General features: G+C 33.3%; 1 protein-coding gene across 5 annotated transcripts in view; it reads left to right on the forward strand.

The window, feature by feature from the left end:
• Positions 1–16,105, forward strand: part of LOC130218251 (RNA-binding Raly-like protein) — a 285,849-nt gene that overhangs the window by 251,974 nt on the left and 17,770 nt on the right. For all 5 annotated transcript variants that reach the window (XM_056450394.1, XM_056450392.1, XM_056450393.1 and 2 more), the window contains 2 exons: positions 11,136–11,183; positions 11,878–12,056. In XM_056450394.1, the coding sequence (XP_056306369.1) occupies positions 11,136–11,183; positions 11,878–12,056 (227 nt within the window). The remainder of the gene's footprint in view (positions 1–11,135; positions 11,184–11,877; positions 12,057–16,105) is intronic.

Here is a 16,105-nt window from a genome sequence, read left to right on the forward strand (position 1 = left end):
AAATAAGATCAATAGAGGCACAAGTGTGGAGAATGAAGCCCCCAGGATAGCAAATTTAGTATAGATTTTGACTCTAGCTTTAGATAGACATATTTACAAATGTTCTGCATATAACTTCTCATATTCAAACATAGTTTCATATAAAAACATAACTTTTTCCCCCCACAAGCATTTATTTTATGAAGTTGCCAGCCACTGCCAGTATTTTTGATGATTTTCAACTAAATTTGACAGCCCTCAGAATAGTTTCTGCTAGCAATATATGACAACATTAGATATCAAAATAAAGAACCAAGCATCTGCTTTTAAACAACAAAAATGGAATTTTAATGGAATTTTGATTTAGATTTACTATTTTTGTCTTTAGAATTTCATCATTTTAGATTCCTTATCCCAATTTAAAGCTCAACTGAAAACACACTTATTTAAGTTAGATTATGTTTTTTAATATTATTGTGTTATTTTATTGCTGTCGTTTTGTCCTTCTGCTGCTTTATTTATTGTTTATTTATTGCTTGTTGTATACGGTAGAGTGGTTTGAAAGGCACCTCAAATAAAATCTATTATTATTATTTTTTATTTTATTTATTTATTTATTTATTTTTTATATTAATTGTATTTAATTATTAAATTATTATTATTACTATTATTATTATTACTATTGTTATTATTATTATACAAATCTATTTTCTTTCAAGCAATTCCTTCTACCTGTATTTTGTGGATACTGCTGTTCAAAATGTCCTGGTTTTGTTTCATAGTGTCGTTTCACATTTCCACTCTTCACAACTCCAGTTGTTTCATTACAAATCTAGCAGAATGGCTTTGTGCTGGCTTGTGGCAAAATAAATGCATTCTTTTCTGTCCTTTCGATTTTATTTCGGCCCGTATTATTATTTTTTTTTTTTATGAAAATACAAACAACTAAACAGTTGATTTACAAGGTTTGTGCATTTATCAATGGAGGAGATTTACAATTTGAATCCTTTACTCATGGTCTTGCAATACAAAATGGAGTCGGGTCCGAATTGACTGGAGTCCGGACTTTGAAAAATGCTGGCTTCCACACAATTCCTTCATGTTGTCCCAACACAAATTAAGTTAGCTTAATAAGTTTTTTTGAGGACAACTTAATTTTTATGTCTTGTAAAAAAAACTAAGAATTGTGTTGTTTACTCATTATGAATAGCTAGGTTTAACAAGCAGCAAAACTCATATAGTTTTATTTAAACCTTTATTTTACTAGGAAAACCTCTTGAGATTTGTGATCTCTTTATCAAGTGTGCGTCCTGCCCAAAATGGCAAACCTGAAAAAAAAAAAAAAAAAAAACGGATTTCGTAATAGTAATGCCATTAATTACCTGTATTTACTTTTGATTTTAAAGACTTGCACGTTGTATCTTGCAATTATAGTAAAGAGTGTTACTTTTCTATCACATGCTTGAGGTATTTGGCTAATAAGAATGCACTGAGTCAACTGGCCAATCAGAGAACTTTTCAGTAGGTGTGGCGTTGAAGAAACCAGAACTCCGTTAAAGAGATTCAGACAGACCTTTTACTTCATATACTCCAATATCTTTCAAATCCCTACATGCACCCTTGTTAGAAGAACTGAGGTACAGCGGATTAAGGTCTGGCTGATATGCCTGAATGAAGCCGTCAGCACATCTGTCATATTATCAAGTTTAGATACCAGAACAGCCCGCGGTCTGCCATTTATCAGCACATTCGTTCGGCTGCTGAAGTAGCAGTTGTGTCTCGCAGGTTCGGTCAGCTTGTTAAACTCGCCAGACACATCAGTGAAAACTAACCAAGCGGGAAATGAGTGAAAAATCAATGCTAGAAAAAGGCATTAGGCATTTGCTTCTTAATTGCCAAGCTTTTACGGGGATTGGGAGCATTTTATTGCAAACTATAAATACTAACTAAAGCTAAATAAATAGTGACTGAACCGTGAAACAATTACTGGATTAGCACTGTTTCTGTTTGTCCATAGATGTAATGGGACTGTTTTTATTTGCACAAGTCAGAATTATAAGCTCTCTTGTGAATTTTTTGTTTTTAAATGTTTGTTTAACAGAGTGAGGGATTTTTCACTGTATTTCCTATAATATTTTTTCTTCTGGAGAAAGCCCTTCATTTTTTTAATTGGCTTGAATAAAATAATGCATTAGTTAAGCATTAATTAATGGTTAATTTGTTCACAATTAAGCATTAGTATGTAAGTTAATTGAGCTGTGACTAATCACACACAATAAGTGCTGTAATTAATGTGAATATCACTTTCACTTTAGAAAAGGGGGTCAAATTTGCTTTATTAACACTGTATTAATGACATTTTAACCTTAATTATTAGCTTGTTCTAGTCAGTAGACTTGAATATTCCTCAATAAGTGCCATAATTAATGTGGATATCACTTTCACTTTAGAATAGGGGGTCAAATTTCCTTTATTAACACTATTAATGACATTTCAGCCTTAATTATTAGCTTGACTTAGTCAATAAACTTGACTATTCATCAATAAGTGTCAGAATTAATGTGGATATCACTTTCACTTTAGAAAAGTGGTCAAAGTTCTTTTATTAGCATTGGATTAATGACATTGTAATTCAATTCAGGCTTCTTTGGCATGTCTTTTCAAGCATTGGAGGTTTTGTTTTTGTATTGTAAAAAACAACATAATTATCACATACTGTGTAAAATACATATTAATTACTAAAGTCAGTTGTAACAAACGTAACTCAGACCAACTGTCATTTTTACTGGTACTTTTATCTGAATGACTCTACTCAATTAACAACCGTAAATAAGCTATTCACTTTAAAACACTTAAGAATTGTGTACTCAAATGTTTTTTTTACATTAATTAAATAATAAACATATTTACTTTTTATGAAACATACCTGAATTATCAAGAGAAACAAAATCACATTGAGACTTCAGTGTCTTTCCCCAGGCGCAGCTTACTAGCAAATGAAGTAAACACAATACATTAATAACAAAACAAACTTTACTTTTGTGGATACACATACATGAGCATAAACGAAAACAAAATATCAACGATTGAGGGACAAAATACCATGAATAACGAATATATACAGTTGAAGTAATTAAAAAAATATATATTTCCCAAATTATGTTGAACAGAGCAATGACATTTTCACAGTATGTCTGATAATATTTTTTCTTCTGGAGAAAGTCTTATTTGTTTTATTTCAGCTACAATAAAAGCAGTTTTTAATTTTTTAAAACATTTTAAGGACAAAATTCTTAGCCCCTTTCAGCTAATTTTTTTTCAATAGTCTACAGAACAAACCATCGTTATACAATAACTTGCCTAATTACCCTAACCTGCCTAGTTAACCTTATTAACCTAGTTAAGCCTTTAAATGTCACTTTAAGCTGTATAGAAGTGTCTTGAAAAATATCTAGTAAAATATTATTTACTGTTATCATGGGAAAGATAAAATAAATCAGTTATTTGAAAGGAGTTATTAAAACTATTATGTGTATACATATGTGTATACATAAATACACATACATACACATATACAGTATATACAGAAAATAAACATGGGGCCAAGTTATATATCTATTGTATTATATTTCTATTGTTTTAATTGTCTATTTCTGAGGGAATGAGACCATTGTACCACTCGCACTGAGACATTTGAAATGATATCTAACATGTTTGATAAAGTGACTTGGATTAATATAAAAAATTCACATTTTGAAATGACCATTCTGTGTGAGTAGAGGGAAAAGGGGCTGAGTGACCAAGGGGTGTTTTGGGAGATGTTTCAAATGTAAATAGAGGAAAGGAGGGGAGCTAGTTTTCCCGCATTCCAAACTGATGGCTTGTGGAGCCGATTGTCTGTTTTCAGCTCATATTTGAATTGTCAAAGACATCAAAGTATTTGTGGTATGTCAAGTCATACAAAATCTTTTATGCCACATTGGCAGCAACAGTATGATGACGTCAAGGGGAACACTGCAAACAGCTGGGCAGCATGAGCCAATAGGAAGCAACTGTAGAGATGTAAGCAGGAGGAGAGAGAGAGAGAGACTGGCGAAAGAAGAAAATAACCATGATCACAAAACAACACAGGGACGTAACAACCTCACCCTAAAAAAACAAACATTTTATGATTATTACTCATAAAAACAAATAAATTAAAAATAAGCACTAAAAATTGCAAACAATAAGCTCGAGAAAGAGCATCTGTCACCATGTTTTCTGCTTCGTTTAAGTGGATGATTTTTAAGTTGTAGACCTGCAAAATCAGCGAACACAACATAAGGCATGATTTCAATTATAAATGCATCCACAACAAAAATACAAGCAGGTTATAATCCATATAGACAGCAACAGGAATGCAAATTGATTATTTGTGGCCAATTCAGGCTACTTTGGCATATCTTTTCAAGCATTGGAGGTTTTGTCTTTTGTATTGTATGATTTTTTTATTTTTTTATTTTTTTTTTACGTTAGCTGATTGTGTTGCTTTATTCTTTTTCTGTTTCGTTTCCTGCTTTCGTTGTAGATTTGAAATTCATTAAGTCTTGATTTGCATTTCAAATCAGCTAATGCAACCCATCCATTATGTAATCAGAGGTCTAATTAGGAGAATAGAATCAACAAAGATTTGCTTTTAAATGTTAATTAGTTTGGAATGAAATGGTCAAAGGAATGGAAAAAATGCCCACAATGGAATATAATGAGGTTGTTGTGGAAGTTATTACCTGAGCTCATCCTGTTTATTGAACAGCGAATCAGCATATTAGAATGATTTCTGAGGAATCATGTGCACTGTGAAAAAATGTTTTAATTAACAGTTTCTGTATTTTATGATTCTTATGTATTTTATGAGTTTTTTCCGTTTATTTAGAGTAGTGAATTGCATTGTGGGATGTTGGTCTCTGCTCTGTTGACTTTTGATGTTGAAAATTCAACTCTACGATTTAACAAAGTAGTATAAAAAAATTATATCTATAGTCTATAGAATAATAAATACAGTGGGGGAAATAAGTATTGAACGCTTGACCATTTTTCTCAGATAACATATTTCTAAAGGTGCCGACTTGAAATTTTTACCGGATGTTGATAACAACCAAAGAAATCCATATATGCAAATAAAACAAATCTAATTAGTTTACAAATTTAGTTATGCGTAATAAAATTAAATGACTCAGGGAAAAAAGTATTGAACACATGAAGAAAGGGAGGTGTAGAAAGGCAGTGAAAGCCCAGACAGCAGCTGAAATCTCTCAGTAGTTCTTCAGCAACCCTCTGCCCTTCCTCATTGTAAATGAATATTAGCTGCTTCAGTCCAACATCTACATTAGCAGGATGATAAAGAAGAAACCAGGGTGGACATTTCACCAAGACGATGATTCAAAACACAGCTTCCAGAGAAAGAAAATCAAGCTGTAGAATGGCCCAGGCAATCACCTGACTTAAATCCAGTAGAAAATACAAAATAAACATCAGATTTGACAAACGAGAACAACAGAACCATCAAAAATCTTTGAAAGTCTGTGAAAAACCCACAGCTGAGCAATTCATGTGACTTCATTCCCTGGATGAGAGGCATTTTTAAGCTGCCGTCACCAAAAAAAGCCTTTTATAATGTGCTAAATACATTTCAGTCATTCAGTACTTTCTCCTTGTGTCATTTCATTGTTATTACACAGAACTCATTTTTCAGATTTTTTTGGTTTTGTTTCATTTTTATGTTTGTATTGTTTAGATTTTTACCAAAATCTGGTTTTATTCCATGTCAACAGCTCCTTTAGAAATATTATTCCCAGGAAAAAAAAAAACATGATGTGTTTAATACTTATTTCCCCCACTGTAAGTCTGTAAACTTTTAAAAATGTTAATAAAAGTCACTTTTTCTAACTTTTTTGAGGTTAAAAGTTGTTGGAAGAAAGATCAAGGTCTCATAATGAAATTCAAAAGCATAAATAAATGGGGAAAAATACAAAAATAAAAACATGAATCACAAAAAAACATGAAAAACTGTTAACTTACGGATTTTTTTACAGTGTGACACTTGTTAGAATGCTTAAAATTCAGCTTTGAAATCACAGAAATAATAAATCACATTCATTCATTCATTCATTCATTTTCTTTTCAGCTTAGTGCCTTTATTAATCTGGGGTCGCCACAGCAGAATGAACCACCTAAATTACATTTTATTATATATTTAATGGGGTAAACACACAGACATTTAATTTGAGTCAGCCAGTCCCTGGGCTTCCGGTTAATTGTCATTCCATACAAAATTCATGTGTTTAAGATCTGATTTCATTTTTTTTTTTTTTTATAAGCGATCTAATGATACGATATAATGTGGGTATCAGACCAAACACGGAGCACTGCATTAAATTAAAATTTTCCGCGCCATGTCTAAAATATGAAAATTAGTTTTACCCCAGTATTTTCAATGTAGTTTCTGTGCTAGCCTGCTGCTAAGGACGGCGTCTTTCGTGTCATTTTAGGCTTTAACAACCAAAATAGATGCTCAAGTCTATTTAACTGATTATAATTGAATATCATTACAACAACGATGCTGTAAAAGGAACCATATGCAATTGAAAATAGTCACATTTAAGCTCTCACTGGACGTTCATCATTGACAGAAAAACACTAGCTGTGCATATAGCCCATTAGAAAACTATTATTTTAAATGGTAAAAATATTTCACATTTTTTACTGTTTTTGCAATGCTTTGGACTAAAATGCAGGCTCAGGGAGCAGAAGAGAGTTAACAATAAACATTGACATCTCAGTTCTAAAACTTCATTATATTCATGAATTATCGGTATGTGAGTGAAAGAAAAGGTGCATGGTAGGACGTTTTTAAAAAATATATACATGGTTTGTATAATGTGACTAAGATTAATGTACATGTTTATAATTACGTGCATGGTTTGACACAGATTAATGTATGTGATAATGTTGAGAATGCATGAGCAAATTAGTTCATACATTTTATACATGTAACATGCTAAAACCATCCGTCTGAGACTATTCAAATTCAGTTTTTACTGTGATGCAGTATGTGTTGCATATACCTGCAGGTCTAGGGGAAAATGAATGCGAATGAAAAGCATGTGCAGTGATTCCTTTGAGAGAGCCAGCTTTTGTTATTTTAATTATTTCCTATAAATAATCTTATTTTTTTGGCACATTTTGTTTACCAGCCAGGATGCTCTTTCAGCACAAAAAGACTAGAATGAACTGTATGAAAAGGCTAATTAAATCACTTTTTTTGGACCTCAATCATGTAACCTTCATTGTTTAAAAATTAATATGAAGAATTAATTAGCAAAAACAGAAATCCACAGTTTTTAGTGTTTTTCTGAAATGATAAATTAATTGTACTCTTCAATGCTCAGTGCAAAAACATTTATTCATTTATTTTCATCCAGTTTAGTCTCTTATTTATCAGGGATTGCCACAGCGGAATGAACCACCAACTATTCCAGCATATGTTTTACTCAGCTGATGCCTTTCAGCCACAATTCAGTACTGGGATTCACCTAGTACACACAATTCACCTATAGCGCATGTCTTTGGACTGTGGGGAAACTGGAGCACCTGGAGGAAACCTACGCCCAGGGATGGGCAGTATTTATAATACATGTTTTTAAATAAAAATAGTATTTTGCAATTTGTATTTTATGGGGTTTATGAAAATAGGTGAATGTTTTGTATCAACATAATGGGGATGTAATGCTGACAACAGAGTGCGGATCCAAATGCAGGGTTTTATTGAACAGGGATAGTCAGGCAAACAACAGATAACACAGGAGGAAACAGATGTACATATAATGTAACATGAACTAATAAAACATTGAGTGTGTTTACATGAACTCCAATAATCCGATTTTAATGTGATTAACTCTTTTATTTTTTGGAATGCATTTCTTAACTCCTAATGTCACTAGTTAACTCAATGTATTTTTTTTCCAACGCATCCCATAATTTCTAAAATATCAGCCTCTACCAAATGGTAGAAATATCGGTTTATGGTAAAAGTACCAGAATTAATACATCTGCTATATAAAAAATATGAAAATATGAAGTTTAAAACCAATTTATTTAAAAATATATTCAAAATAAAACACTTTTTAATACTAAATCACTTCATTTTTTGAAGTCATAATCAAACTAAACAGAAATCAGATTAAGACATGTGGAGTATGGCGATTTTAGTTCAGTACAGACATGTAAACACCACAATCAAACTAATTCCGTCATCATGCATTTTGTGACAGGATAGTCTATACACACAGGGCTGTATGACACTATTCTCTGCACCTACCAGTAGTCAGTAAAGGACCACAGACACTTGCATCACGATATGTTTATTTTTTATTCGGTGTGAGGTATCAAATTCCAATAAAACACCAATCCTTCATACTCTCATTTAATATCTCGTTTGTCAAAGAGGGCATGCATAAAATGTTCCAGAATGAAAGTGAAAGTGCCAAACTGCGGTTAAAGTCAACAAATTTAAAATGAAGCACCCGAAATTACATGAAACTCCAAAGGAAATGTGGATAGCGTGGTTATGCAATTATGTTAATCGATCTATGTGCTACAACATGTGAAATGGGATCATGAAAGGAACATTTAAAAAGCATGTAAACGCCTTAATCATAATATTACCTTATTAACATTAAGGTTGAGTAATTTGATTACTGATGTCCATGTAAACGTGGTTATTGCAAGAGCCAACTCTTCTCTGATTAGTCAGATGGTAGTCTGTTTTGATTGGTCAACCACTTAAAGCACAAACTTCCATTAACAATTGATTCATTGATCATGTTCAGTTTATAGTGAACTGTGACATCTTATGATCTTTTATGTTCACAAACAGCTGTCATACATACATGTAATATAAAAAACTAGGGCAATTTAATGCAAAAGATTGAATTTATTTTGAATGTATTTTCAGTACAAGCCTCTCTTCAGTACAACATTCATTAATTTTCTGTTGCACTCCACACTACATGAAATAAAAATGGCAATGGAAGTAGCCTTGTTTTCTAAAGAGATATTTGGTGGTGTTGTTGCTGTAGAGGGTTCATGCAAAGTTTACTGGTTGAAATTCAAGTCTGGGGTCACACGCTAACTAACTCTCACTGTCAGGCTGTATAATGAGACAAGTACTCCGGTCTATCTCCAGGAGGTTTCTCACTGTAATTAATAAAGTAAGTAGCTTTGATTACTGCCATAGCAGTGTTTATCAAAGCTCTGCGTGATCTCTGAAGGCTGAAGGTGTCATTGATTTCACTGTCAGCAGAAAGTGTAAATAATGCATACTGCTGTCAGGTTATTTACATTTTAAACAAACTGATTAGTGTTCAATGTCTTGTCGGTCTAGTTGCAGTGTTATTTTAGTATCAAGAGACTGTTCTAAGTTTTTATTAGTGTTTGAATTATATGTTAATATTACAATGCATCACATATGATTTAATATAAACAAAACATTTTAAATGACAGGAAATTCTAATATTTCAAATTACTTTTGTTTAAAGAAAAGTCAGAGTATGGGTGAAATAATGGTGCATTGTTAATCAGTGTGACATATGATTTTATTGGATTTTATTCATTCATTTTCTTTTTGGCTTAGTCCCTTTATTCATCAGGGGTCACCACAGCAGAATGAACCGCCAACTTATCCAGCATATGTTTTTACGCAGCGGATGCCCTTCCAGCCACAACCCATCACTGGGAAACATCCATACACTCTTGCATTCACACACATACACTACTGACTATTTAGTTTACTCAATTCACCTATACGGCATGTCTTTGGACTGTGAGGGACACCGGAGCACTCGGAGGAAACTTACGCCAACATGGGGAGAACATGCAAACTCCACACACAAAAATGCCAACTGACCCAGCCAGGGCTCGAACCAGCGACCTTCTTGCTGTGAGGCAAAGAAACTCCGAAGGAGATGTGGATAGCGTGGTTATGCAATTATGTTAATGGATCTATGTGCTACAACATGTGAAATGGGATCATGAAAGGAACATTTAAAAAGCAGCTCATATAAACACCTTAATCATAATATTACCTTATTAACATTAAGGTTGAGTAATTTGATTTCTGATGTCCATGGAAACGTAGTTATTGTTGCCAACCGCACCATTGCAAGAGCCAACTCTTCTCTGATTGGTCAGATGGTAGTCTGTTGTGATTGGTCAACCACTTAAAGCACCGGAGCACTCGGAGGAAACTCACGCCAACATGGGGAGAACATGCAAACTCCACACACAAAAACGCCAACTGACCCAGCCAGGGCTCGAACCAGCGACCTTCTTGCTGTGAGGCGATCGTGCTACCCACAAATTTATTGTCATTTTAGTGACAGAGCGCAAAGATTTTAAAAAACAAATATATTATGTAAGGAATAAAGTACATTGTATAACACTACCTGACAAAAGTCTTGTTGCCTATGACCACAGAGTCTCAGGACCTCAGTTTAATGTCTCATCAAAAAACTGAAAGCTGAAAGAGTGTAACGTTGCACTAACTTGCGCATTGCTCAGTCATAAGACAGTTGACACAAACGACACCAAACATCCTTACTTGCGTATTCTTCATTCACAAGATGGCACCAAACAGACAAAAACCGCATCGTGACAGACAAGCAGATACATCAAATGAATGTGGATATAAGTTGAACATATTGGATGATGGTCCAGGTGATTCATATTCACCGATGAGGCTCTGTTATTTAGAGGTTGTTAACTGGGAATAAGATACCTTGGAATATCACGACTGACCAATCAGAAACGAGTATTCAGGCAGCCGTGTAATAAAAAATAAATAGTATTTTGTTTCTGCACTGTGATCCGTAAGTTTTTTTTTAAAAATGTTTCTCATTTTAAATAGGAGATGTTGTAAAATGTAAATTATTGTAAACCTGAATGGAATTTAAGTGTGAATCTTCTGTAAATTTGGGTAAAAATGCATTATAGTTATTCATTTTGCTTAGGTAAAAAATGCAACAGGACACCTAATGTACACAAAAAAACTTCTGTCGTTTCTTAATGCACAAAAATACCCTTCGTTAATTACTTTACTCTGTTTGTTTTGTCTTTTTCAGTGGTTATGAATTTGATTATGATTACTACAGAGAAGATTTCTACAACAGGTCTGTATGCATTTATTTAGAGTTGTTAAACACATGAAACACCCAAGTCTTTAAACAGTGATTTGCACACGGTCTTTCATGGTTTCGATTTCAAATAGCATGTATTATATTAAGCCCTTTCAGATGTCACTGCGTAGTGTTTTCAACATTGAAACTGATGAAAAGATGAATGCAAAGCTACAGTATGAAAGTAATTAATTAAATGTGACGTTCATAGAAAGTCATTACTTTTATTTATCTTAAACACCCACAGTTTGTCCTTGAAAAGAATTCAAAGAAAGAAGAGACCACTCATGGAAAAATTCCATTAGCATTGAGTAAATGAAGCTCGTGTTTAATTTTTTTTTTAGCCCTATTTTATGTCACTCATTTACTTCTTTTATTAGTAGAGACATTTACTAAATGTCAGTGGAGTGGAAAGTTGTGGATATTCAAGAGAGATTGATGGCAGGGCAAGTGCATGTTGCTTTGTTTGACATTCTCTTATGGCTCCTCTTCTTTTCTGCGAACTCTTTTGAAAAATCATGCCTGCTTTAATGACTGATTTCAAAAGCAGCTCTGCTAATAGGCAAACCAGGAACCAGAAATGTTTTCCAGATTGAAAAGCTTTTTAATTCTGAATCAACAGGCAGGTTTTGAGTGGTGTTTTGGCATCTGTTTTAAAGTCTGCACTTCTTCTTTTTTCGCTGGTTAGGCTCTTTGATTATCATGGACGGGTGGCTCTTCCACCAAGGGCAGTGATTCCTCTGAAACGCTCGCGAGTTGTTCTTCCATCCACTCGACGCGGAAAAAGCTCCTTCCCTGTTAAATCCTCCTCCTCTTCTTCCTCAAGACCTCCATCGTCATCATCGTCCTTCTCCTCCGGGCTGAAATGTAAGACTCTCTCAAATGTACAGATGGTTATATTATATTATATTATATTATATTATATTATATTATATTATATTATATTATATTATATTATATTATATTATATCAACAAAAAAATGCAAACAATGTTTTTGTGGTTTACAGGAGTTCAGGGTACATACTGACACAAGAGGACAGAAAGGATGTCTAAATAAGTGTGAAATAAAGCACACAATAAAAGTATATGTACATCTAGGTGTTTTATGTGCAATATATTATCGTAATTAACTGTATAAATAAGAAATAAAAATATGTATTTACATAATAAGTGGCTTTTAGGTTATAGAAACTATAAACAATAATAGTTCTGTATTGTTTATGACTAAAAAAGGTAGATCTGATATTCTAGCTACTAAAATTTTATTATATTATACTATATTATATTATATTGAATTATATGATATTATATTATGATAATGAGTTAATTTCACCAAGTGTGTGCAAACATATAATACATTTTTCTGTAGTTTACAAAAGCATACTGACACAAAAGGTCAGAAATGACATTAAAATAAGTGAGAAATAAAGTAAAGAGTAAAATTTTATATATATATATATAGATGATTTATGTGCCACATGTTAATTGTTGGCTGTTTAAACTGTATAAATAAGAAATAGAAATATGTATTTACATAATTAGTGGCTTTTAAGGTTACAGAATCCATAAACAATAATTGTTTTATGACCATAGAAAACAGGTAGGATCTGATATGCTAGCTACTAAAATTATATTACTTTACTTGACATTATATTATATTATATTATATTACATCACATCACTTTATATTATATTATGAGAATGAGCTTTTTTCACAAGTGTGTGCAAACACAAGGAATTTTTTCGTTGTTTACAGGAGCTAAGGGTACATACCAACACAAGAGGACAGAAAGGAATTGTTTTTACATATTAAGTGGCTTTTAGGTTGAAGAAACCATAAATAATAATAGATCTCTATTGTTAATGACCATAAAAAACAGGTAGCAGCTGATATGCTAGCTAATCATATTATATAATATTATACATGATCATTTCAAGGGACAAACTATTTAACAGCGATTTAACAAGCAATTTTATTTAGTAAATGCTTAGTAAATTCTTTTAGGAAAGAATATTGTACTGTTATATATAATTCTACGTATGCTTATATTCTTGGATTAGGTGTGACAGATTTCTTTCAGACCTTTATGTTCAGAACAGTACAGTTTGTCCTGTTTTCCTCTCAGACAGTGTGAAAGCACAGAAACCAATCTCAGGGTATGTTCAGTTGTAAATATATTTACACTTTACAGAAAATAAATGCTGTTCTGTAGTCCCCAAAATGTATTATAATGCACAGATAGATGCATTGAAAATACAAATCTGCATTAAATTATATAATATGGTAATTGTCCCATGAACACAAAAAAGACAGTTCAGTTTTCTGACATAGTCTTAAATGCACGTTTATTAAAGGGGTGGTTCAGAGTGTACTTTTAAGATGCAAAGCAATGTGTGCTCATGCTTCATTTGGAAAAAAATCACGTTTTTTTTCATATATCTTACTTTGATTATATACAGCCACTCAGCTAACATGAAAAAAAATCTAATTTCGTAGTTTCTCCGAACTCTTGAAACAGGACACATTCTACAGTATGAAAAAAAACCATATAAAGCTACATCATACTGTATTTTTTATTTATTTGATGCTTGAAAACGTTTCTCCTTTGACCCATATGTTATCTGTCAGAAGTTTTTCTGACTTTTTTTTTGAAAGGAAATTAGCCGCAAGGGTGCATTCAGGTGATCAAAAGAAATATATATGTGCCACTTGAATAGTTCAATGACATTCATTCATTCACTGTGCCAAAAGATGAATACAGCGCAAGTAGCAGAGATCTCTCCTACACATCCACAGTGCATTCTCCACCAGTAACTGTCTGACCTCTGCCATTGACACGCTGTATGATGTCCATGCACTTTATTTCTCTCGATTGATTATCCGGCACATTTGAAACAAGTCGGTCAGTAACTGCTTCTACAAAGTAAAAATAAGTCTTTTTCCTATTTCACGGGAGCAAAATAAGCAAGAACGTATTGATTCTCATCAGCAGAGATCAAAGCAAGTCTTCCAGCCATCTGAAATGCTCTGTTAAATCTGAATGGGACGCGAGCCAAACGCCAAGACAGAGCATCATGCAGTTGTGTTTGTAAATTAGAATTCATAACACTAATTCAGATTTTTATCTCAAACCCACAAGTAGCAGCTTTGAGCGCATCTGTCAGCGTCCTGTCGTCTCCTGCTAGCGCGGCGCTCCGGAGCTGAGATTAGCTGTGGTGCATGACACTAATGCTCTTAGCTGTAGTGCTGTGGTCTCTCCGGGGGCTTTTCTTATATCACTGCAGTTCACAGGCCAAAATATCCATGGCATGTACACAAAAGTGCCACTGTTTACCTTAATCTGCATTTCACTGGAGTTCTTCCTTTTCTGCACTGTGCAAACTGGAGATTAGCTTTATGTGACACCCTGATGCCGTATTTAGTTTGGTTCAGAATGTTTACTTTGGTTGTTTTGCTTAAAATCAACTTACAGTTGTGAAATGCTAATGCACTTTAAAATCAGAATATTCTGCTGCCTACAGTATATGGAACATTTGTTCATTTCAATTTGCATAATGCACAATAGTAATTGCTAAATCATTGCTAAATTGGCGAATTACCGGTTTGTAAACATTCAGGATGCACACGCATCGAGGTTGCAGAAAAAAAAGGAAGCGCTAGCATTTACAGCAAGGGAATGACATCCGATGCACTACAGAGTTTGTTGTTGTATTGGAGATATAGTAAGTTATATGGATTACATATTATACAGTTGAAGTCCCCCTTTTAGCCCCCCTTTTTTTTCTCTTTTGAATATTTCCCAAATGATGTTTAACAGAGAAAGGAAATTTTCACAGTGTGTCTGATAATATTTTTTCTTCTGGAGAAAGTCTTATTTGATTTATTTCAGGTAGAATAAAAGCAGTTTTTTTTTTTAAATCCATTTTAAGGTCAAAATTATTAGCCCCTTTAAGCTGTATTTTTTCAATAGTCTACAGAACAAACCACCGTTATACAATAACTTGCCTAATTACCCTAACCTGCCTAGTTATCCTAATTAACCTAGTTAAGCCTTTAAATGTCACTTTAAGCTGTATAGAAGTGTCTTGAAAAATATCTAGTCAAATATTATTTACTGTCATCATGGCAAAGATAAAATAAATCAGTTATTAGAAATGAATTATTAAAACTATTATGATTAGAAATGTGTTGAAAAAAAATCTGCTCCCCGTTAAACAGAAATTGGGGAAAAAAATAAACAGGGGCAAATAATTCGGACTTCAACTGTATATATTATTTACATAATGCTTTCAGCGTATTATAACAGCTTGTCACCCAGTTATAAGCACAGTTAATCGACAAAATTAACGTTAAAGTGAGCGGCATTCGTCTGAGAGGTCCATTTGCGATAGCACGCTCCCAATGATTATTGGATAAGATGAAATGGCCAAGCATCCAGCCCGCATCTCATTGAAACTCCAAGTGATTTTACAAGAGAGAAGTTAAAGACTTACAAGTATTTGGATGCCAGCAATTTTGTTCTGTGTGGTCATGTGCAAGAAATAAAGTTCCATGATTACCAGATTCAAAACTATGTAGTGCTAAAAACCGAGGTTCTGCCTAGCCAAAGACAAGGAAAGCAGACAGAAGTGTACAAGGCCAGGGTAATCATCAAGCAAAACTACTGCATTCTGACAGAAAACTGCACCTGTACGGCAGGGTATTTTAACTTAGAGTTTTACATTTCATTCTAAGCATTCAGTGTCTGCAGTTTAATTAACCATATTTAACTGTTGATGCTAAAATCATTGCTGCAATCAAAAACGAGTAATGTGTATGATTCAGCATAACGTGAACTTACTTGATATGAAATGAAAACTACAGAGTCTAGCATTTTTAATTAGGTCATCCCTTCATTCTGCTCTTCTTATGGCT

Source organism: Danio aesculapii, chromosome 24 (genome assembly GCF_903798145.1).
Source record: "Danio aesculapii chromosome 24, fDanAes4.1, whole genome shotgun sequence".
In the NCBI taxonomy this organism is placed as follows: Eukaryota; Metazoa; Chordata; class Actinopteri; order Cypriniformes; family Danionidae; genus Danio; species Danio aesculapii.